Source organism: Mytilus californianus, unplaced genomic scaffold (assembly GCF_021869535.1).
Source record: "Mytilus californianus isolate M0D057914Y unplaced genomic scaffold, xbMytCali1.0.p SCAF_2, whole genome shotgun sequence".
Lineage (NCBI taxonomy): Eukaryota > Metazoa > Mollusca > Bivalvia > Mytilida > Mytilidae > Mytilus > Mytilus californianus.
Window position 1 is genome coordinate 114,622,481 of NW_026262668.1, and position 26,340 is coordinate 114,648,820.

The window sequence follows — 26,340 nt, forward strand, 5'->3', positions numbered from 1 at the left end:
AGGTCACCTTCTTCTTTCTTTTCTTCGTATGAGCTTCCTATTATAAGGAACACCCCTTAGCGGGTAATATTAAAATATTCAATAGGGGGAAGAAACAGGGATAAAATATATTACATCAAGGTAAAATCCAATGGTGGTGCGCTATACATTGACAGTGAAATGTAAAAAAGAAATCATAGTAGATAAAATATACAATGATATACATGAAAATGATAAAACCATGCTACAGAAGGTCATATAACCCAAATAATTAGTCATTCATTTTACCAGCAGACAGCTTTCTTAAAGTTATATAAAAAGAAAAGCACTTGTTACAGAATAGTTGGAACGATATATACAGTAACAATTTTTATAGTTCAAAGTTGTTTTTTTTTCTAATATTTCACTTTTCCATTGTCTATGTTACATCATCCAATTCTTAATGACAATTGTCAGTCGTCTAGCTTTTTTAGAAGAGATACTCTTTGGTAATGTAGCTTGAAACAGAAGTGTCTTGTAAGCGTTTCCAGTTTATGAATTAACTCTTCTTTGAATCCAAGTTGTTCGATATATTTTGTACAGTCCAGTACAAGTTGCGTAACTGCTAGTTTATTTTTAAACAGCAGTTTCCATGTTCCAGGAGGAGAGTTTTCAGTCACAAGTTGTTTAATCGGAGTGAAGTATTCTTTTCTCACACTGCCTAGAACAGGACAAGTTGTTAGGACATGTAAGATATCCTCTATTTCCCTGTGGCATAGCAGGCATGTGGGGTCAATTGTATATTGGCTGAACTTATGTTTGTCGGCTTGCACCATGTAGGTCCCTGTCAGCATCCTTACTTTTGTAGTGGCATTTCGAATTTCTATCATATTTTGACCTACTGAGTCCCATACAGGATGAGTTGATTCTGCAATGCCAAAGTTGAGGTTCAGAAATTTTAAAGATGACATTTGGAAAGCTTCCTCTTTAAGTCTGAGGGTCCAGAAGGATGAGATTTCTGTTTTTACTAATTTCTTCCAGGATAGTTTTGATGGAATTGGAATGTTTTTGTCAAAAATGTCCGGTAGATTGTATTTTGATAGTAATAAGGCAGTTTGAAAGAAGAAGCTATTGTTGTTGTCAAAGTTCACTGCAATTTGTCTGTTAAGGATTTCTTTAATTTTATTGTTGGAGCAGGTTGTAAGGGAGTGTAGAAATGTTAATTTCCTCTTGTGAATTTCTGCTTCTACAGGGAGAACTCCAAGAAGTAAGTATACCGCCGGTTTTGCTGTCCTCGTGGCAAGAGCTTGTATTGCACTCAGTGTACCAATATGGAACCTCTCCAAAATCTGAATCTGAGTTTTTGTTAGAGAAAGGATTTCAAGGCCATATAGTAGTCTTGGTAGCACATATATATTGTGTATGAGATTTTAGGACTTAGTCCATTTGTACCATGAAGTCCTGAATTCATATAAGGGCATATTTTGTTCTTCGAGCAGATTTTACACGGTCTTCTATATTTATTTCATTTTCTTTTTTACTTGATCTTTTACGGCCTAAATGGGTAGTTTCATTTGAGAGTTCAATTATATTTTCTGATAAGTTCCAGGTGTTTGTGCTGTGATTCTTTGCAGATCCGTAACAGATGACTTTCGATTTTGTTGGATGGATATTGTAATGATGTTGATTTGCATATCTTCCAATGGTGTTTAGCATTATTTGTAGTTCTGCTGGGTTAGAGCTTATCAGGGCGATGTCGTCAGCACAGGTAGGCGTTCCACAGTATATATTTCCAAGACTAAATCCTATTGCATTTTTCTCTAATTCTACTAGGAGATCCTCTACAAATATTTATAAAGATGGGTTGACAATATTCCACCCTGCCTGACTCCTTGGAGTATATTGAAGCTGTCGCTAAGTTCTCCTTGCCATTTGACTTTAGATGTAATGCCAGAGTATAGATCTTTGATGACAAGCCATAGATCTGGGTGTATATTCCTATCTAGCAATTTGTCGTGGAGTATCAGATGCTGGACTACATCAAAGGCAGATTGGACATCAACAGTAGCCAGATAGAGAGAGTTGTTTTTCCGTTCACATTTGCATTCCGATATAATGAGACTAGCAATTAGTGGACATAGCCCTTCTGTAAATCCAAATTGTAGATCAGTGTTAGGAGTAATACTGAGTTTGCCAAGAATACAGAGTTCATGGAAGTTAGAGATTACAGGGGTTACAGTAATTCCTCTATAACTGGATACTAGACATTGATTTTTTTCCTTTTTAAGTACTGGAGTTAGAATTCCAGACTTCAATTCAGTTGGGACTGCTCTATTACTGAGTATATTATTTAATATATTTGTGAGCGTCGGAGTGACTGTTTCTTTAGCAAGTTTTAGATGTTCTGCACATAAGCCGTACTCGTCTGGGGATTTGCCAGTGTTAAGGTTGTCTATAGCTTTGGAGATGTCATCTTCTTTGTATGGTTCTATATTTGTTTGTTGGTTATATAGAACTTCTTCCACGAGTCGCTGCCTTATTTGGCATAGTTCCAAATATGAGTTATCAAATTTTGATTCTTTTGGGATACTGAGATCTTCATAGTACTTTGCGAATGCCTTTCTCTGTATAGTAGGATTGAATTCTAATTCACCCTCTATGTCTATACCTGTTGAATTTGTTCTAGGTTTGGATCTATTCCTATTGATTAATCATTGTAGAATAAGTCTGTGGATGGATTATCCATAATTTGCTGGTATGAATTCAATCTATCTTCAGCATGTTCCTTTCTTTGCTGACTGCGGAGCTTTTTCTTTTCTGCTTTTAGTTGTTTCGAGAACGCGAACGGGAATCGGAGCGAAACTATTCGTTACCGTCCCCTACAGCTTCATATACTCTTATTCTAGGTTCGTCTTTTTTCACAGAGCACCACATAAGCATAGGCGCTTGTCTTGTCTGTACATTTTTATAAACTATAACCTTTTATGAGTGTTCCACTCCAGTTGAGGAACTATGGTCAAACTTTACCACCGCTATATTCACAATTATTGACAAACACACCCCGTCAAAGGTATGCTCATCCAGAAAATCACTGCCGTGGCTCAACAGAAATCTAAGCCGAATGTAAAACGCAAAATAAGACTTTATAAGCACGCAAAGAAATCAAAACAGTGGAATGATTACAAAAGCTTCCAGAAAAAGTGCCAAAAAAAAAGAAAGTAGAGATAAACTATATTAACAGACGGTGGTAAAGGGTTATTTTCGTGCAACGTGTTTTGCCATTTTTATTTCACGTGCAGCTGTGAAAAAGGTTTGTTATTCACCGGGTTTCGTGAAATCGGTAAAAAGATCAACGTACAAGAAATTTTTAATTGTTCATCGTGAAATGGCAATTTTATTTCGCGTTCTTCTATGCAGATACCACCCCTTTACGCCCCTGAGGCTTAACAACACTATTTACCAAGGTTTACAAGAAAACAACACAAAACTATTCTGGCGTTATGTTAAATCCAGACGACAGGTAAACATTGATATACCAGCAATGAAACAGAATGGAGCCTTTGTTAATGACAACAAAGAGAAGGCAAATATACTCCTAAACCAATTTGAATGGGTTTTTACAAAAGATACACTAAACGCAACACCAAACATTGACAAGAAAGTTGATCAGTCTATACCACCACTGATGATAACAACAGAGGGAGTGGAAAAACTTTTAAAGAACATAAAACCATTTAAAGCCATTGGGCCCGACAACTTACCAAACATCGTCCTGAAAAACTGCTCTAAACAACTATCACCTGGGCTGAGACACATCTTTCAGCAATCCATAAACTCAGGCATCTTACCTACTACATGTAATTGGTTAAATGCGAACATCACTGAGACTGTCACTCCTGTATTTAAGAAAGGAAATATTAACACACCAGAGAACTATAGACCTGTTTCTTTTACCTGCGTTACCTGTTAGCTACTTGAACATATTACATTTATATGTAAACATATCCTGAAACACCTGGAAAGGAACCATTTACTCACACCACTCCAGCATGGCTTCCATTCAGGTTTCTCCTGTGAAACCCAACTTTTAACAACTATGAACGACATACTACAACTTTATGACAAAGGCCACCAGACAGATATTATGATACTGGATTTATCTAAAGCCTTCGATACGGTCCTGCACAAAAGACTGTTATCCAAACTTGAAAGTTATGGTATTGATGGACCAATACTAGATTGGCTCAACATGTTTCTTACAAAACGATCTATGCGAGTCCTGGTAGATGGCGAAAATACTAACTCTGTAGGTGTAGCATCAGGAGTACCTCAAGGCACGGTACTTGGACCGCTGCTTTTCTTGTGTTACATTAATGATCTACCTGAAACTGTTAAATCTCAAGTCAGATTATTCACCGAAGATTGCCTTCTATACATGTAGTAAAGTTCAAACACAACATTTATTCATTTATTCATTTTTGGTGTTTTAACACCATTTTTAAGCACAGCTTTTGGGCTATTTCGTGGCAGCCAGTTTTTATTGCTGGAGGAAGCCGGAGTGCCCAGAGAAAACCACTGACCTTTGATAGGAAAACTGACAATCCTAGCCAGTGGTTAGTGATTACAGTAGTAACTACTTAGACCACTCGGCCACTGAGGCCCCTTCAAACACAACAGGACCACCAACTACTACAAAACGACCTTGTATCATTGGAAGAATGGGCCACAAAATGGGGTAGGAAATTTAATGCTAAAAAATGTTACGTGATGAGTGTCAACAACAAATCATCTCATTTCTACAAACTAGACAACCACATCCTGCAATAGGTACAACAAAATCTGTACCTCAGTGTTATTATCTCAGATGATCTGAGATGGGGCGTCCACATTGCTAAAACCGTGAAGGAAACTAACTCCACTCAAGTCTTCCTGCGACGAAACCTCCATCACTGTCCAAAGGATTGCAGGTATCAAGCCTATATAGGGCTTATCCCGTCACTGTTAGAATATGCATCTATTGTATGGGACCTTTATTTAATCAAGGACATTAATGCACTAGAACGTGTCCAGAGATAAGCAGTGGATATTATAATACAAGCAAAGAGGAAGGTACTATAAGGAAACTTATGAACGAACTTAAACTTCCAACACTTGAAAGCAGATGTCGTCACAGTAGACTCACTTTTTTCTACAAGGTGGCCGGGGAGTTGGTACCAGCTATCTCAGTATTAGTCAAGGAGAGACCAAAACGTCAAATAAAATCCAAGACAATAGAGAGCTTTTAAACTTTAATTGCTTTCACATCATTGGACTAATTTTCCAGTGCCTCTCTTCTGTTGCCATTGATGCCATAAAATGGCCATCCAACGTTCCTATTTAGATTCAGATCAATTTATAAAAAAAATTCTAGACAAGTGCCGGTGCACAGAACTGGGTTAATCTAGTAACTCAATGTCGTGTGCATGTCTGTGTAAATTTTTTTCGTCTATGTCCTGCAGGTGCACTCAAATCAGAATAAAAAACAATTTAGCATAAGGAACGTACGACCATTTGATTTTCTTGGAGGCCAATAGGATTTTTTGCAAATGGAATATATTCGACAATGAAGGGGGTTTAACCACCTTGACTACCCATTAGGGTCTTGCACTGTGGGGGAATATATTCATTTTCACTAATTGCCAGCTGGGACGCTTTCATGGGATCATGTCGTTCCGTCCCAAGTCGTTTCGGCCCAAGTTGATCCGGCCCATATTTAAAGTAGATCCAGCCCCAATTAAAAAGATATCTACTAGGGAAAAAATTATATATATTTGACTTGTACTTCATGAATATTAATGAAGTTTATAAATACATGTATTTAGCAAAGGTAGACTATATGAAATGAGCTTTGGATGACAATATCATATTCAATATATTTACGCATTGCGACAAATATTGACCTATCGGAAATATCATATATTTAAAACACAAACCTGTTTATTTAATATAAACACCAATAGATGACCACTATAAAGACACACACTCACATGTGTTTGTTTACATAAAAAGGAGCACAAAAGAAAAACTCAACTAAACTGCCAATAACTAAGAACCAATCAAAACAAGAGTTCAATTTCAACTGCCATGAATATGCATGAGTAGCATTACTCAATACGTGAATTATATACTAAATCATTCATTTCTAAAGTACAAATTACATGATTTATAAAGCATAAAAAATCACTCTATTCATAATGATTATAAATGTGTCATTTTAACTTACCAATAAGCATGCTTGCTGTTTAAACTTTTGCTTTATTGGTTTGATCTGCTGTTGACTTCGTAATTCTGCTAAATGTGCAAATAATTTGATAATCTGATATTTCCACTGTAAATTTAATATTTCTAGCTTGAGACTTTTGCGTTTTCTGACATAAAGAACAAAATAAAAATGTTTGCATTCTGTATCTTTTATGGTAATATTCTATACAAAGCACAAAAATGTCGACATTCACCTCAAAAGCTAACCAAACCTTTAAACAAGACTTATTCAGAAGGGATATAGTTACGATACTTCAGGTCATTAAAGATGGCATATTTTTGTATTAGTATTGATTCTCTCATAGGGTCTTTGCATCGGTTTATTCTAAAACCAGTTGTTGGCATGATACATTCTTCTCATATATTTTTATGACGGTATGATACTAAACCCCTAACCGGATGGATTGTGCTTGATTTTCAAATGATGAGGACATAATCTTTCAATCAGTTAAATTGAGGGCTGGAGCTGGCATGTCAAACAATCATGAATTCTCAAATCCAATTTAAATATTTTGGCGGATACTGAAATTGTTGCAGTTAAAAAGTTGTAAAACTTGACAAACAAGTGTCTATTGTTATGGTAAAATGATTTGTTTTTACCTAAATGAAGTCTTATTTATTGATTATATTCTGATACAGTTAATAAATAGAATACCGATGACTTAGATATTTGTTACAGGTATTCAAACGTCTTGTAAATTTTACGGTTGATTAGTTACGAAATTGACTGGACCTTTGATGTACTTACTAATTAGGTTACAAATTATCATGAGTGCTTACAACTCTTGTATAGTTTGACACTAATTAATAAGAGTAATTATCTGATCAGAGTACCTTACACTCTTATTCTAATTGACACTTGTTAATAAGGGTATACACACCTGACAGTTATTTTATAAAATACATTTATGTACAATGCCCTTTGGCATTTATGTTGTAAAGCTATACGGTAATACTTAGCCATTCAAGTACATTAAACATATTCAACTTTTTTTTAAATTGAAGTATCATATGATGTTTTTGAAGTTTAGTCATGTTCTGTGGTATATTTTTAGATTTTTGTGATATTCTGCAGTGGTCTCGAGTAAAAAGAAGAACCATTTTTTTCTTGAGTTCTTAAACACCTCTTATGAATTTTATATGTTTTTGTCTGCATATTGGTATTGGTTTAGCCTGAATAGTCCTTCAAGATTAAATAAATAATAAACTAAAATAATCTCAGATATATACCTGAGAATAGATTTTTTACCTATATTATCATGCTTATTAGTGATGCAACATCTACTGTTTTTAGGGGCCTCTGTGGCCCAGTGGTGACTGGTCTAAGTAGTTCATCTACTGTATCACTAGCTTGTCAGGTTGTGAGTTTGAACCCTGTATGTGGCAGTTTCCTTCACTTAATTTATTAAGATTGTCAGTTTTCCTGCTGAAGGTCTTGGTTCTCTATTGACACTTCGGCTTCCTCCACCAATAAGAACAGGCCTCTATGGTATAACCAATAGTACAGAAAGTGGCATTAAACACCTAAAATCAATCATTCTACTATATGCATGTATCATGTTTAATGTTTATGTTTATATGCTTTATAGTTGACTTTGCAGCATGGGTTTTCTCATTGTTGAAGGCAGCACAGTGACCTATAGTTGTTAACTTCTGTGTCATTTGGTCTCTGGTGGAGAGTTGTCTCATTGGCAATCATACCACATCATCTTATTTTTATAATACAATCTTTAGTGGCTTGGTTAATTCTTTTTATTTTAATTAATTTGTTTATCTTTGTTGTCTTATAAGCAAGTTCATCAGCTTATAAGTACTGAAAAATATAAATCATATACACTAAAAAACCTTTTGAATATACAAGCAAAAAAAAAAAATACACGTAAGAGTCTCCTGTCCTCTGCTCCCAAGACTGTTTAAAAACCTTTATTTGTTGTTAATTAAATATTCAAGAAATTTATTAAAACGAACGAAATTTAATGACTAAGAAACATTATTGTTATATTGCAGGTATATGTGTGAATGGTCAGTGTTCAGGGAAAAGATGTGGTGAATGTATAGTAAGTGGTCCAAACTGCCTATGGTGTAAACAAAAGGTAAGTAACTCTTGTTTCTTTGTTATAAGTTTGCAACTGTTATATTCAAAGGTACCTAGGTAAAATATAATACGGGTAAAATGCAATTCTGTAGAAATTATAAACATGGGAGAGGTTTAGAAATTTGAATTTTCACAAGATTTTTTTATTATGCCCCAGCCACTATTAAGTGTATCATGTTACCTATGTCTGTCATTGTGTCCTACAGTCATTGCAGTAATAAAACATTTGTTCAGTCGTTTTTCGTTATAATATGCATGCAGATATTTCCTGATTTTGAGTGGAATTACGGCCCTATTACTTTTTTAGTAGAAAATCTTGACATAATAGTATGGAAAAAGTACTAAAAAAAATTGTTACAGGTTCTGAAGAACCCTGTGTCTCATCTTTGATTGCTGCTCTCGGTATAAGAGTGTAATGTTGACCGTGAAAAGTGAGTCCATTTACCAGTAGCATACAGAATAAATAAAAAAATCAAATTTTTTCTTTAGATGATATTTTTTTTCTATTAGAAAATAAGCTTATGTCCAATTTTCATAACAATCATGAAGATTTACAAATTTATCATTTCAAAATGATTTAGTCCCAAAATGTTAAATGTTAAATGCAAACTCAGGTCCATCTATCAGTAAAATACTGAAAAATGAAAGAAATATATATTTTTTTCTAATTTTGCTTCAGACATTATCTCTTAATCATAGAAATGCTCCTGTCAAAATTTCATAAAATTCTATGAAAGAGGGACGAAAGATACCAGAGGGACAGTCAAACTCATAGATCGAAAACAAACTGACAACGCCATGGCCAAAAATAAAAAGACAAACAGACAAATAATAGTACAGATGAAACAACATAGAAAACCAAAGACTAAGTAACACAAACCCGTCGTGTTGCTTATGTTATTACAAATCTGGTAAATAGTCAGGGTTGGCAAAGTTATTCATGTCTGAATAACTTGAACCCCACACTGTGCTTGTTAATTGCAAAACATGTTTTTGCTCTGAATACTGTCTTTTGATCATAAAAAGCTTTAGACTAATTTATGTAAAATGCCATGACGGTTTGACAAAGTTATTGATGACTGAAATCTTTAACCTTAGACTGTATCTTAATGTTAACTGTAAACAAAGCTAAGTCCATTTCTCAGTAAAATACGAAAAAAGGAAAATATTAAATGTTGCGCTGGATTCTTAGACCCGTACAGAAATTGCTAACAAAAGCACATAAGTTTCACATGTGAAGCACATGAGATGCAAGTTAGAATTGTATGCAAATCAGATTGCTCACATGTGCAGTTTGGTAGTTCATATGTGCCCAAAAAAATCTAACATAATGCTCATATGTGCAATTCAAACGTCAGGTGAGCTTTTATCATCTATGTTAGTTTTATGTTAGTTTTGTACTTTGAAAAGTTTGTCCATTCTTCTAACCATTTAAAACTAACGTAGATCATTGCTCATATGAGCTTTTTCAAAATGACATGCCCAGTCATGTACTTCCTGTAAATTCAAATTCAAAGCATCAATTTGGAGGGAGATGGAGATTAAAAATTTTAAGCTATATTTTGTGCTATTTGAACTTAATGGCATTGTTGGAATCTGATAAAACCAGTGTGGCTGTGGTTAATTATTTGTAAGTTATCATTTCTATTTCATCATGTTCATTTTTGTTTCAGATTCTGAAATATATTACAATTTTAAGTCCTTTATGGGAGTATGCATGTTGCTTCAAATAAGTACTACATGTATATAGATAATTCCTGTTTTAAACTTTCTGAAATACAGTGCTTAATCAAAGACATTCATTATGTACTAAACTTGCAAGTCCCTGCACTAGTTTTATAATGTAATGTAATGTTTTTAGTCATTATTGTTTAAATAACAAATAGCACTTTACATGATGTGTCATTTATTTTATTTTCAATTATTTAAGATTTTCATTTAAATTTGAAAAATTATCCTATTTTGAAGCAGCAATTTTGTTTTGATCTTTAGATACAATTTAATCACCATCATCTGGAAATAATTAGATAACAAAATCAAATGGGTCAACAAATATTCACGTGTGCAACATATGAGCAATCTGATAAAATGCACATGTGAAACAAAAGCTCATATGAGCATTTGCAAGTGAGGTTTTTAACATACAAATTAGGTTAGTTTCATATGTGCAATTTTTTTGCTCACAAAATGCTCACCTTATTTGCATGTTAAAAACCTCATGTGCAATCATGTTAGTTTCTAACGTGAGCATGCATCTTATGTGCAACATGTTAGCACCGTTTGGTAAAGGTGTCCTTTGGTAATAAAAAAGCTTCTGTCAAATTTCATAAAATCTCATTAAGGTTTGACAAAGTTATTGATGGTTAAAAAACTTATGCCTCTGACTGAACCTAAATGTTGACACTGTTGACGTCAACTACATAGCCAAAGATAATGGAATTTATGATCATTATGGGTGGACAATTTACATAATCAAAATAAATACACTTTGGAAGAAACACAACCAATTTGTGCTACATTTTTTTGTACTTGTTTCAAGTTTAACCACTCTACAATTTATATCATAAAACTTTTTTTATGAAAATTATACTTGTCTATTTTTTTATATAAAAAGCAGGTAAGATTATTTTTATGTTCATTTATGATCTATAGGGAATGTTTTCTAATATAGTTATGTTTGGTTTCATAGTTTATTATCAATTTTAGAATTACAATGAAACGAGGTGTGCTGTGGAAGCAACTCTGACATCAAATGGCTGCTCATCATCTGAAATTGTTCGCCACCCCGAAGCAAGTGTACAAAAGATAAAGGTAAAATTTATGATTATGATGATCTGTTTTTCTGCATAGAACATATTAACAATTAACAATATCAATTTCATCACAAGAAGTTAAACTGTTGGTATTTTTTTGAAGAAGTCTGGAGCTTGTTCAGGGAAAAAATTTGTCTAGCAACTTATTTGATAACAGGTCTGACCAATCTTTGAAGGAGTTATAAAGATCATCATAGAAAAGTCTGTATATTCAAAGCTTAAAAACTTAAACCATCATCTTATCCACACATTTAGCCATTTTAGAACCCCCCAAAAAAACCAATAGATCACAGGACAGGACATTTTAGTGAAAAATTTAAAACTACTAGGGGATGTTTTAGAGCAGACTATACCACATTTAGGACCAGATTATTCCGTTCACCTGTATTTCCGACAGCTTAATTTAGCCAAAACTTTCCTGGTTGAATAAATCTCCGCATACTAAAACCATGAACAGTAATTTATGCTGAAAACAGTTGTAAAAATAGGGGGACTAATTTACACAAATAAACTTATGACACTTGTAATTCAAATTCTTCTCTCTATTAAAATCCTTGGAAAGACGTATTATAACCTGATCACAGACTTGCAACGATATAGCGATGAGTTGTGATTTTACTTGAGTGAGTACAGGTATAATGATTGATCATGTACAGTTCTGTGGATTTATTTCTTTTTGTGGGTAATAATTTTCGCAGTTGATGAAAAATTGTATTTTGTCGATATTTGATTTTGTGGTTTTGCAAAAGTTTATGAATAATAATGAATCTATTGTATATGTCACCTGTTGCTCTGATTTCCAATTGTCTACATTGCCAATGCCTTGCATCTACTTTTAACTGTTTACTTGTTTACTTATTGTCCAATGAATCAGCTGAGGTATAATATGAAGACTCTCAAATTGACATTTAAAGTCTTTTTTTGTCGGACTCAAGTAGATTGGAATGTTTTACTACCACTTAAAGGGTTAGACACAATTGTAATGTTTACTGGACTGCTAGATCTCCTGCCACTCTGATCTCGTAGGTCTGACAATTTTCAAAAACTCAAAAACTATTAGATTGCAACCACATGAAACATATTTTCTGATCAATAAGTAAGAGCTTCTGAATAGTGAAATGGTAAGCTATAAGATTACTTTAGTACAGTTTATCTGTAGTTAATATTTACTTGGTTTACATCTTATTTTGTGAAGTACATTGTTCATTGTATATCCAAAATCCAAGAATGCTGGTGCACTACTGCTGGACTTATTTCTTCTTTATTATCAGGATACACCTTTACAAGATGGTGGTCCAAATAAAGAACCTATACAGCTACAACCACAGGAAGTTAAAATTAGATTAGTTCCTAGTAAGTACCTGTATAATGTACTTTAGTATATATTTTAATACTTTACTTACATGACTTAGGTGACAACTGTGTTATTCATGATTTCAGCTGTAGTTTCAGAATTCATTGAATAAATATACCGGCCAGGGTAATGTTTAATCAGGATATTTTAGACAGGGACTACACATTGCTTTTAAACACATGCCACAGTATTCTGATCAAGGATTTTGATAGTTAGCAGGATTGGAATCTCATTAACAGTTTGCATACAATGTTAGGAAATATGTTGCATGATACAGTTACATGGTGTCTTTTATGTGTAAGAATAGGAAACAGCAGTTCACATCTTAACATATGGCACCTAAAGTTTAGTCCTAAACTCACTGTGCATTTTCTCCCTATGCCATCTTCATAATCCCGCCCATATAGGCTGTACATGCTAAATATTGATTTCAATCTCCTCCCTAAAATGAAAATTTTTATTATGAAACTTATAGTTTATGAAATGAAAATGTTATGATATGAGCACCTAGGAAAATAATATAGCAAAGAGTGTTTTTGTCGTTGTTGTTAAATAAATGTTTGTTTTAGATCAATCTTCAAACATCATGCCGTGTCAGTGTTCAAACATTTTGCCATGTCAATGTTTAAATATCTGGCTTATTATGCCAGTGTTCAAACATCATGCCATGTCAGTGTTCAAACATGGTGCCATGTCAGTATAAACAACGGGAGCTAATCTAAACTAAATAAAGTGTCACATTCGGTAATTTTATGAATTATTTTAGATACAACAGTTTACATGGTCCTTCCAGTACAGTGTTGTAGACCAGTTGGTCTGATAATTTTTATTTTATTGTAGATAAAGAGTTTAAGTGGTCTTTCATGTACAGAGTAGCAGAAAACTTTCCAGTTGATATATACTTTCTGGTAGATCCCTCATATACAATGAGAAATCTTCGAACTCAGTTAGCAAATTTAGCTGATGACATAGGTTTGTATGTCCATTTGTTAGGTCATTTAAAAAATTTAAAAACAAAAACAGTAAGAGGCATGGAGTAGATCTACGTTGAATATATACAATATTTTCTGGTCTCCTGCTATTGAAGACAAGAGGACTATAGGAATGCACCATGTGACTATCAGTCTCTAGTCAGTCATAATTAAGTTTTCAACACTTTATTCTGCAATACTTCAATATTTTTCTAAGCTATTGGTAAATAATCTTATCTGAAGAAGTTACAGATTAATTTTATGTTTTGTTCCAGTTAAGTCATTTTTTGCCAAAGTTTGGCCCAAGAACATAAAAAATAAGTTTAAAAAAATGTAACAGTTTTCCATACTTTTTTTTATCTGTAAGGTCTGAATCAGTTGACTAGGTATTTAGTATAATGTCATATAAAAAGTTACAGATTACATGTGATTCATTTCAGTTGAACAGTTTTATGGAAGTTGTGACCCTAGGATATAGAAAATTGCTTGAAAATATAAGTTTTTATACGACCGCCAAAAAAATTTTGTGGTCGTATATTGGTATGACATTGGCGTCGTCGTCCGACAACACATTGATTTTCGCACTCTAACTTTAGTTTAAGGAATGGATCTCTATGAAATTTTACCACAAGGTTCAATACCACAAAAGGAAGGTTGGGATTGATTTTGGGGGTTATGGTACCAACAGTAAAGGAATGAGGGGCCAAAAAGGGTCCAAAAATAAGCATTTTTGTAACTTCCAGACATAACTTGTGTGTTAGTGTATGGATCTCTCTGACATTGTACCACAAGGTTCCATATCACAAAAGGAATGCTGGGATTGATTTTGGGGGTAATTGCCTCCAAATTTTAGGAATTAGGGGCCAAAAAAGGGGCAAAAAACAAGCATTTTTCTAGTTTCATGACAATAACTTGTGTGTAAGTGTATGGATCTTTCTGAAATTGTACTACAAGGTTCCATATCACAAAGGGAAAGCTGGAATTGAGTTTGGGGGTAATTGCCAAAACGTTTAGGAATTGGGGGCCAAAAAGGGGCCAAAAATAAGCATTTTTCTAGTTTCCAGACAATAACTTGTGTTCAAGTGTATGGATCTCTCTGAAATTGTACTGCAAGGTACCATACTACAAAGGGAAGGCTGGGATTGATGATGGGGGTAATTGCCTCAATATTTTAGGAATTGGGGGCCAAAAAGGGGCAAAAAACAAGCATTTTTCTAGTTTAAGGACAATAACTTGTGTGTAAGTGTATGGATCTTTCTGAAATTGTACTACAAGGTTCCATAGCACAAAGGGAAAGCTGGGTTTGAGTTTGGGAGTAATTGCCTTAAATGTTTAGGAATTTGGGGCCAAAAAGGGGCCAAAAAACACATTTTTCTAGTTTCCAGACAATAACTTGTGTTCAAGTGTATGGATCTCTCTGAAATTGTACTGCAAGGTACCATACCACAAAGGGAATGCTGGGATTGAGTTTGGGTGTGATGAATCATAAGGGGGTTCAAAAAATTTGGGGGGGGGGGGTTTCCTTTTTTTTCTTTTTTTCCTTTTTTTTTCTTTTAAAATTTTCCATTTTAAGTTGGTTATTTCTGATTTATATTTAAAAGCAAATAATAATGATATGGTAGGAGATACACACCAAACAGGATGTGTAAATTATTATAAAATAAGTATTGTGCAATAGCAAGAAATTTTCAATTGCACAGTATTGCACAATAGCAAGAAATCTTCAATTGCACAGTATTGTGCAATAGCAAGAAATCTTCAATTGCACAGTATTGCGCAATAGCAAGAAATATCCAATAGCACAATATTGCGCAATAGCAAGAAATTGTCAATTGTACAGTATTGCGCAATAGCAAGAAATATTTAATTGCACAGTATTGTACAGTATTGCGCAATAGCAAGAAATATCCAATAGCACAATATTGCGCAATAGCAAGAAATTGTCAATTGTACAGTATTGCGCAATAGCAAGAAATATTTAATTGCACAGTATTGTTCAAAAGAAGATACTTTGTATAAATTGCTTATTTCTTGACCAATTTCAATGGGGTTTTATTCTTGAATTCTTGGGGTTCTTTAATATGCTGAATCTAACCGTGTATTTAGTTTTTGGATTTTGTGCCCCGTTTTTAAATTGGTCCACATTGAGGTCCAAAGGGTCCAAAATTAAACTTTGTTTGATTTCATCAAAAATTGAATTATTGGGGTTCTTTGATATGCGGAATCTAACCGTGTATTTAGATTCTTAATTTTTGGTTCCGTTTTCAAATTGGTCTACATTAAGGTCCAAAGGGTCCAAAATTAAACTTAGTTTGATTTTAACAAAAATTGAATTCTTAGGGTTCTTTGATATGCTGAATCTAAACATGTATTTAGATTTTTGATTATGGGCCCAGTTTTCAAGTTGGTCCAAATCGGGGTCCAAAATTAAACTTTGTTTGATTCAACAAAAATTTAATATATGGGGTTCTTTGATATGCTGAATCTTACCATGTATTTAGATTTTTGATTTTTGGGCCCCGTTATCAACTTTGTCCACATTGAGGTCGAAAGGGTCCAAAATTAAACTTTGTTTGATTTCATCAAAAATTGAATTCTTGGGGTTCTTTGATATGCTGAATCTAACCATGTATTTAGATTTTGGATATTGGACCATAATAGGTGAATGTCCAATTTAAAATTTTTAAGTTCTTAGACCACATTCATTCTATGTCAGAAACCTATGCTGTGTCAAATATTTAATCACAATCCAAATGCAAAGCTGTATCAAGCTTGAATGTTGTGTCCATACTTGCCCCAACTGTTCAGGGTTTGACCTCTGCGGTCGTATCAAGCTGCGCCCTGCGGAGCATTTTATTCACATTTGTTTCTGTAATGCTTGAATGTATTTGTAAAATATTTGGTAAATTATCATATTGTCATATCATAAGAAGTTGAAGATGAGTTTTGTTCCAGTCGAGCAATTTGTGGAAGTTGTTGCCCTTTGACATAGGAAATTTCTTGAAAATAAAAGTTTTCACATATTTGTCTCTAATGCCTAAACATATTGATTTGATGATATATAGTCCTTTACTGTATATAAATTTTTTAATTGTAAACTCATTAGGTCTCCCCTATGATTGAATGCTTGTTCAAAATAAGTGTAATCCTATGTTCCTGATATTAGGGGACATTGTTTTGTCCTTAGAATGTAATTTAATTTATCTTATTATAACTTATCTATACTATCATGTTGAGCACAGTCCTGGACTATTTGGATCATATTGACCTACTGTGATGCATAAGTGACTCCTGTTTTAAGGTTAAGGTTATTAAAGTTGTAACTTTTTCACATAAATATTTTTGAGGGTAAGCTTATCTGTGCCCTGGTGTTAATTATAATAATTCATAACTTTTTCATAGTTAGCCACATCTTACAATGAGAAATCATGCCATTACATGACATAACATACAAAAAAAACAATTAAAAAGTTGAAAACAAATTTGTTTTCCCTCTGAAAATCATACAGATTAACTGAACTACTTTGTTTTTTAGCTCACCTGACCTGAAAGGTCAAGTGAGCTTTTCTCATCACTTTGCGTCCGTCGTCCGTCGTCCGTAAACTTTTACAAAAATCTTCTCCTCTGAAACTACTGGGTCAAATTTGACCAAACTTGGCCACAATCATCATTGGGGTATCTAGTTTAAAAAATGTGTCCGGTGACCTGGCCAACCAACCAAGATGGCCGCCATGGCTAAAAATAGAACATAGGGGTAAAATGTAGATTTTGGCTTATATCTCTGATACCAAAGCATTTAGAGCAAATCTGACTTGGGTAAAATTGTTTATCAGGTCAAGATCTATCTGCCCTGAAATTTTCAGATGAATCGGACAACCCGTTGTTGGGTTGCTGCCCTTGAATTGGTAATTTTAAGGAAATTTTGCCATTTTTGGTTATTATCTTGAATATTATTATAGATAGAGATAAACTGTAAACAGCAATAATGTTCAGAAAAGTAAGATCTACAAATAAGTCAACTTGACCAAAATGGTCAGTTGACCCCTTAAGGAGTTATTGCCCTTTATAGTCAATTTTTAACCATTTTTCGTAAATTTCTGAATCTTTTACAAAAATCTTCTCCTCTGAAACTACTCAGACAAATTTAACCAAACTTGTCCACAATCATCATTAGGGTATCTAGTTTAAAAAATGTGTCCGCTGACCCCGCCCGCGAACCAAGATGGCCGACATGGCTAAATACAGTACATAGGGTGAAATGCAGTTTTTGGCTAATATCTCTGAAACCAAAGCATTGATAGCAAATCTGACTAGATAAAATTGTTCATTAGGTCAAGATCTATCTGCCCTGAAATTTTCAGACCAATCAGGCAACACGTTGTTGGGTTGCTGCCCTTGAATTGGTAATTTTAAGAAAATTTTGCAGCTTTTGGTTATTATCTTGAATATTATTATAGATAGAGGTAAACTGTAAACAGCAATAATGTACAGCAAAGTAAGATCTACAAATAAGTCAACATGACCAAAATTGTCAATTGACCCCTTAAGGAGTTATTGCCCTTTATAGTCAATTTTTTACAATTTTCATAAATTTTTGTAAATTTTTACAAAATATTTTCCACTGTAACTACTGGGCCAAGTTCATTATAGATAGAGATAATAGTAAGGAGCAAGAATGTTCAGTAAAGTAAGATCTACAAACACAATTTTGTCATGAATCCATCTGTGTCCTTTGTTTAATATGCACATAGACCAAGGTGAGCGACACAGGCTCTTTAGAGCCTCTAGTTTTATTATATCTAGCAATTTCCAGTTTGGCTTATTTTTTCGAATATTATTGTTGCCCACCATCAGAGGTGTGTCTAGTACATAGGTTTGAATGTCTGTTTGTAAGGTCAAGGTCACAAGCATAGTTTTCAACATGCAAAGTTGGACTCAGACTTGAAAACCTTAGTTCATATAAATGGTGTGATATTATTGTATCACACCAAAAGAAAGTGTTGTGTGATTTAGTTGTCTGTCTGAAAGGTCAAGGTCATACTAAATTTATTAAGATGAATACAAGGGGTGAGGACTGAGGAGTTTCATTTTTTCAGCTTTGCCAACAGTACCTTCATGTGTTCTAGTGTTGATGATTTCTTGTTGTATATCTTGATCTCCATGTCACATGGATTTGTATAGTTTCTGTATCTTTCAGAAGTTACCACTAAAAGACAGACAACATTAGGGCTATCTTTGAAGTTTGAGTTTAATTTAATTTTAGGTACTTCTATAGGACAATTAACAAATGATTTTAGATTCGGATATGGTACATCAATGGACAAAGTAACTTTACCCTACACTCATACAACACCAGAATAGTAAGTGATTAATTTCATATATACTAAATTTAACCAATTACCTATTTAACTGTTGAAATACTTATAAAACATTTGATTTACATATTACGTAGTTAAATGGACTGTGCTAAGTTACTCACTTCTAATTTCAAACATTAGCATACTGAACAAGCCATTATTTGTGCAGTACAATTTCATGCTATTTTATGTCACTCAACTGTAAATTTGTACCTGTGAGCATTATGATTTAAAAGTTCTTGCACAAATAAACAATTCTTGGCAGAGTTGATCCATAGATAATTGGTTACAGCATAAAGCTACCCATCTTTCGACTTTTCTTTTTATAAAGAATGCCTTCTGACATTTGATATTTGATATGGTATAACCCTTGTATATATGCATTGATCAGTATTATATGAGGTATTAAGTCCTTCTGTCCTGCTTCAGTTATTTCTGGTGTTATATGTTTGTTTTTGTTCTCAGTATATATGAAAGCAGCAGTACTATTATAGTTGATCATTGAAAGTTTGCATGGTACATTTGTATTGCTACATCACCAATACATCAAACTCTTGAGCAGTGTATGAGTTCATGACCTCTTAATCATGCTCCAGTGATTTTATATTATTGTACAGTGGTCAATTATTTTGAAATGATGACTTGTGTATTTATAAAGGAGTTCAAATGATATGAATGTTATTTTGCATATAGCACTTCAATATTTATGAAAGGAGCTAAGAATAAATGTCTGATTTATCAGTGAATGTAAATTATTAAATTGCTCAGTGTCATGTTTTCTGTTTTTTTTTTCAAAATAAATGTAGCAATAAAGACACCATCAGTATAATCATGGAACAACAACAAATGGAAGTTTTTAACGACCTTGACTGGCTATACAGCCCTTGCACGGTCGGCTATCATGGAACATTGGTGATGGCCCACATTTTCTATTCACAAGTAAATCTCTTAAGAGTATGACATATTGTATAGACACATTTCTATATCATAAGAACTTGAGATTTTGAATGCTATGTATGGTTTAAAGTGTTGCTGGGTTTCTGTTTCATTAATCTTCATTTTTGTCGAGCCTTCGACTTTTGTCGAAAAAGCGAGACATAGCGATCCTACATTCCGTCGTCGGCGTCATCCACAAATATTCACTCTGTGGTTAAAGTTTTTGAAATTTTAATAACTTTCTTAAACTATCCTGGATTTCTACCAAACTTGGACAGAAGCTTGTTTATGATCATAAGATAATATTCAAAAGTAAATTTTGTAAAATTGTAAAAAAAAAATTCCATTTTTTCCGTATTTTACTTATAAATGGACTTAGTATTTCTGCCAGGAAACATTACATTCACTCTGTGGTTAAAGTTTTTGAAATTTTAATAACTTTCTTAAACTATCCTGGATTTCTACCAAACTTGGAAAGAAGCTTGTTTATGATCATAAGATAGTATCCAGCAGTAAATTTTGTAAAAAAAAAATCCATTTTTTCATTATTTTACTTATAAATGGACTTAGTTTTTCTGCCAGTTAACATTACATTCACTCTGTGGTTAAAGTTTTTTAAATTTTAATAACTTTCTTAAACTATCCTGGATTTGTACCAAACTTGGACAAAAGCTTGTTTATGATTAAAAGCTAGTATTTAGAAGAAAATTTTGTTAAAAGTTTGTTCCATTTTTTCCGTATTTTACTTATAAATGTACTTAGTTTTTCATCCAGTTAACATTACATACAGTCTGCAGTTTAAGTTTTTAAAACATTTATTAGATTCATAAACTATCCTGGATTTTTACCAAACTTGGACAGAAGCTACTTACAATCAAAAGATAGTAAAGAGAGGAATATTTTTATTAATTTTTTTCCTCATTTTTGTTGAGCCTGCGATTAACAGCAAAAGTAGGCGAGACACTGGGTTCCGCGGAACCCTTACGAATTTTTAATAGAGACCATACAATAAGGAGTGACCTATGACACAAACATGATATAGAAACCTCTGAATAAGGCCAACAAGTATAAATGCCAAAAACTACTTTTTGGTAGAAGTTCTTTCAAAGTTTGACTTTGTATGAGTGTGAAGTTTGTATAGATTTGATAAATTTGACATTACAGTCATATAAACATTAAATATGCCCAGTAAAAAAATTGTATCTTACCTTGAGCCTTTAATTTATTGAAATTTATATTATTTTTTTCTTCAGTTTACAAAATCCATGTCCTGGTGATTCTACTCTTACATGTGCTCCACCACATTCCTTTTTACACAGGCTGAACCTTACCAATAACGTCCAACAATTTAGAGTAAGTATAAACTATGCTTAAAACATCTTAAAAGTAGTTATAGACTGACCTGAATTTCTAAAATAAAGTCAGAATATACAGATAAAAATCTTAACTTTTGTCATGTATGCTGGAGTTATTAACAGAAAAAATAATTTCTTTAAAATCTAAGCCAGGTTTAAAGATAAGATTTCAAATTAGATTTCTGATTCTTGGTTCTAGAAATAGAAATTACCCAGTAGACAATCTTGTAAATATAAAGTAGATTACAGACCAAATTTTATTGTTCTTTAAAATGGCTATATTTGTTAAGAAGTTTGAAGATAATGCAAACAAATGATCATATAATCCTGACATTTAGATATATCAGTTTTTATATCTCTTGCAACAAAGTTTTCTTGGAAAGATAGGGATCATCCTATCCATTGTCAACCTTCTGGCAGGCCTTCCTTGTTAGCACAACTGATCCTAATGGATACTACATATATTGATGAAACTGTACAGTTGAAAAACATTGCATGAGGATGTGCATAAAGAATTTATTCCCGGCCCCACATGTTAAGGGAGATAATCTAATTTACTTACTTCAATATTGCAATATTTGGTAAAAGTCTCTCGTAAGATCATCTCATCCTAAACAGCTAGATTGATATTGATAAAACTTTAGTTTCTATATTCCCACTTAAAACTTTGTTGTGGAGTTATAAAAACTGATGAATCTATATAGCAGGTCATAGGACATATGCCCAAACATACTAACAAATATTGGAATAGCAACCTATATAAAAAAATAAATAGACTTTTTTTTGTCTTGGAAACAGAAGTCTCCTGTTGGAGCTGTTATCTTCTAAATTCGTAGCAGTTGTGTAATGGGTGTTCATATGAGAGTTGATCATGGTTATATGCTACTTGATTGATTTTAGTCATTTTAGGTATTTTTGCAATATACATATATCTGTATTCATTGTTTTATCAACCTAAATTACAACTATTCTGACACATATCTTAACAAATATGCATTGTTTTCTGCCCCAGTCTACTTTGTAATTATTTTATTGTAGATTCTTTTGTTGGGCAACTGTTTAGAGGATATATGCAGGAATGCATTGCCATTTTTTTTTTATATAGTTTACTTATTCTGTCCCCCTATGTATCTTCTACTAAATTATTATGTATGAGTTATCATTGAAGTTCTACTAGATAGACACAAGGGCAATATTGATTTTTGGAACATGTTTGAGCACTGCTGCTTATATCTGAAAACTTTCCAGTCACTGACAAGATAAAAAACAACAGTTAAAACACTTTGGTGTATTGTTTATGTCAAGTATTACATGAAACTCATGAACATCTGCCCCATATCCTTTACACAAATGTCTCAGTATAATGCATGAAATTAATAATTTTTCATTTTTTTTGACAGAGTACTTAACACCAATGACAAGGGCTATTAAATAGTGTACAAATGTAAGAATTTGTATAACCAATATATACACAAAAGTAAGGTGCCAATATTTCTTTGTCAAATCAAAATATTTACGCAAAACATTTTTAGATACAGATAAATTCTAGAATGTATGACCTTTTATTACAACATTATAACATGGGAAGGAACATATACTTTTCTTGGATTTTCTTTGGTTGATGAATATTTTCAACAGAATTTACTTTAACATATACTAATGGGCAGGAGTAATACCACCATTGACTTTCCCCTATTAGTTTTTGTTTAATTGGCATTTTTCAAAATATTGTGCAGAATTTATCTTTATTTCAAATAAAGAAATACTTAGCATGAGTAAAGTTTTATCCTGTCCAGTACTACATTGAAAATTTCACATAGCATTTCATTGCATATAAGATAATAACCATCACCGGAAGTAAAGCAATCAAATTTTCACCCTATTTTTTCCTGATAACAAGCTTTAGTAACCATGTCACCTGAAATTTCCAAAATATTTTTTAAGAACAGCAAATAAAAAAAGAATGGCGCTTTGAAACACCAAATATATATGTTTATGACTCAGAATTTTTTTTCTGCAATGAAATGCAAGGTTCATTTCCCACAACTGTCAAATTCAAAGAAAAGTGGAATTCTTTCTTCTATTATTTGTAATATTCTGTGTTTTTTTTATCATAATTCATTGACACTGGGCAGTAAAGAATCGAACAATGTTTTTTGTTTGTTTTCAAAACTTTCGATATAGTTGCATTTTGCATTATGAGCAGTCAACCGATTGACAAACCAAAATTACTGGAAAATCTGTGTGAAAGATTTCAGGTTTATTTCGAGTGGTATTTAAATCTTGAGTTGTTTTCAAGATCGTTTCAGTCGTTGAAATAATGAAAAGTTGACTGAAATATGCCTAGTCGCCACATGTCAATAATAACTCACCTCTCTTTCTTTCTTTCTTTTTAGTAAATCCCTCCATTATCTGGAGCACCACAGGGTATCTGTGTAATCAGAGCAACGGATTTTTAAAATATATATATATATAAATGTGTTTAAAACTTCTTCTGCATGTGCAGACCTAAGTTTATGTCATCGCACTACACAGTAGAATATAGTCTGTACAGCATCATACAAGTAGTTATATACATATTTACCCTCCACCTATAAGAAAACGCAATGTACAGCACTCCTAATTTTAAAAGTCTACTATTGGTTTTAAAGATCTTTCTTGTCCATTCACATAGCTTCACAGTTAAAAAGTCTATTCCTCTTGTGAATTAAAACAAAACTGTTCAACAACTGTCTCTGTTAGCTTTTCACTATAAAATATGACCTCTGCGTAACATCCAATCAATATGAGAAACATTATCTTAAGCTTAAAACTTATCCTTAAAATTAATGAATTTAACATATGGTAATTTAATAATTAAATGCCACAGGATTTCTCTACTTAATCTATTTAAACCTTAATAAAAATTCCAACTTGTTACTAAAAGGTAAAAGGACTTAAAGGTAAGATCGACTACTAGCGCACCTAGCCTTTGGACTAACCCAAGTCTCACCCAACATGTATATCAAGCCTGGAACATCTTTCCCGGTGTAAGGCAAAACACAATCCTCTGGACATCGCTTCCATCTGGTGAGATATCTCACTAGCTTGTAGGACCATTGGCAATGATGGATGTGTGATTGCCTTTCTTGAGATTCCTATTATTTTTTATTTTCTCATCAAAACAGTTTATACATCGAATTGCCGAAACCCGCCTAAACTATCAATATCCATCTGGAATTTATTGCAAACCAGAGCTGTTGTAAAATCATCTGACCGTACGACATAACTGTTATGTCAGACCTATTGTCAGGTAAACTATTTCGATCTATAAGTCCGATGAAAGTTTTGTTTTTAAATCTGAAACAAACAGTGCCAAAGTTGACATGTGAAAAATTCGATACAATTGGGTTTCTACCTCTACAAATTGAAGATGTAAAAACCCGAGTGGATCGAACTTATTTGATTTAACTGACGGCCCAACATGTCCAATGCTAATTAACAAGTGATATTAGTTTGATAGAACAATCAACAGGTGACCGAATATTGATAACTTGATACGGCTTCTGTTTATGGCACACACCAAGGATAATTAAAGGTAAATACCGTCATTAATAGAAAAGTGGAATGTTGTCAAAACATTGTCATTGATCAGAAGATTTTGATGCCGAAAAAAATATTTAATGACCTTTCAACTCTGCAAAGAAATACTCACTATTTCACACTCCAATGCGGACATTAAAGGACCTTCAGCATGATCAATAAGCTGACGTCGTAGGAAGGCTTCACAGAAAAAAAAATTTAAATAGCCTTTCAGGAGGTCATAATTATTTGGACTACCTCCTCAGTGTTTAGATTATTAATCCCCAAAACTGTTACAAGGATTAGGATTACTTTAGCAGGTTGGGGAGGATCTTCCTAAATGGGTTAAGCCATTTTCAACTGATTTTGATAGTTTGTTCTTATGTTGTGATGTAATACCATTTTTATACGACTGCAAAAAAATGTTTGCGTTCGTATAATGCTATCATGTCGTCGTAAGCGTCATCTTCATCCAAAGACACATTTGGTTTCCCGACAATAACTTTTGTTTAGTGAATGGATCGCTATGAAATTTTACCTGAAGGTTTAATACCTCAAAAGGAAGGTTGGGATTGATTTTGGAAGTTATGTTACCAACAGTTTAGGAATTAGGGGCCAAAAACAAGCATTTTTGTAGTTTCCGGACAATAACTTGTGTGTAAGTGTATGAATCTCTCTGAAATTGTACCACAAGTTCCATATCATAAAGAGAAGGATGGAATTGAGTTTGGAGGTAGTTGCCCCAACGGTTCAGGAATTAGGGGCAAAAAAGTTGCAGAAAACAAGCATTTTTCTAGTTTCCAGACAGTAACTTGTGTTTAAGGGTATGGATCTCTCTAAAATTGTACTTCAAGGTTCCATACCACAAAGGGAAGGCTGGGATTGAGTTTGTGGGTAATTATTCCAAGGGGGGGTTCAAAAAGTTTGGGGGGGATTTTTTTTTCCAATTTCTTTTGGGGGTTTATATTTTTTTTCTTCAAAATTTTTATAATTTCAATTTTCAAGAAGAAATCTTCAATTGCACAGTATTGCACAATAGCACAGTATTGCAATAGCAAGAAATCTTCAATTGCACAGTATTGCAAAAGCAAGAAATCTTCAATTGCACAGTGTTGTGCAATAGCACAGTATTGTGCAACAGCACAGTATTGCGCTGCAACACAGTAATGCGCAACAGCACAGTATTGCGCAATAGCAAAAAATCTTCTATTGCGCAATTTCAAGAAATCTTCAATAGCACAGTAGAAATCTTCAATTGAACAGTATTGCGCAGTAGCAAGAAATCTTCAATTGAAAATAAATACAAATCTTTTAACCAATTTCAATGGGATTAATTTAAAGTTTTTAATTTTTGGGGTTCTAACCTTGTATTACTATTTTGGATATAGGGCCCCATTTATGTCTCGCCTTGATGGAGTCAAAAAGCGAGACATAGGTATGCTGTTTCTGGCGTCGTTGACGGCGGCAGCGGCGGCGTCAACAATGTATTAGTTTGTGATTAGGTCTAGTTCATGGTGAACCACTAGTGGTAGGTCAATGATATTTGGTATGCAGTTGTATTAGCATTGGCACATCTCATTACCATGGAGATTATTTGGCCCCGCCTCCTCAGTCAAGGTCTATTGACTTTGAAACTTTGC

General features: G+C 33.3%; 1 protein-coding gene across 2 annotated transcripts in view; it reads left to right on the forward strand.

Moving 5' to 3' along the window:
- LOC127730796 (integrin beta-1-A-like) overlaps positions 1–26,340 on the forward strand; it is a 66,179-nt gene that overhangs the window by 9,605 nt on the left and 30,234 nt on the right. For both annotated transcript variants that reach the window (XM_052239375.1, XM_052239374.1), the window contains exons 2-7: positions 8,266–8,351; positions 11,060–11,164; positions 12,438–12,519; positions 13,361–13,492; positions 18,755–18,851; positions 21,038–21,137. In XM_052239375.1, coding sequence (XP_052095335.1) covers positions 8,266–8,351; positions 11,060–11,164; positions 12,438–12,519; positions 13,361–13,492; positions 18,755–18,851; positions 21,038–21,137 — 602 coding nt within the window. The remainder of the gene's footprint in view (positions 1–8,265; positions 8,352–11,059; positions 11,165–12,437; positions 12,520–13,360; positions 13,493–18,754; positions 18,852–21,037; positions 21,138–26,340) is intronic.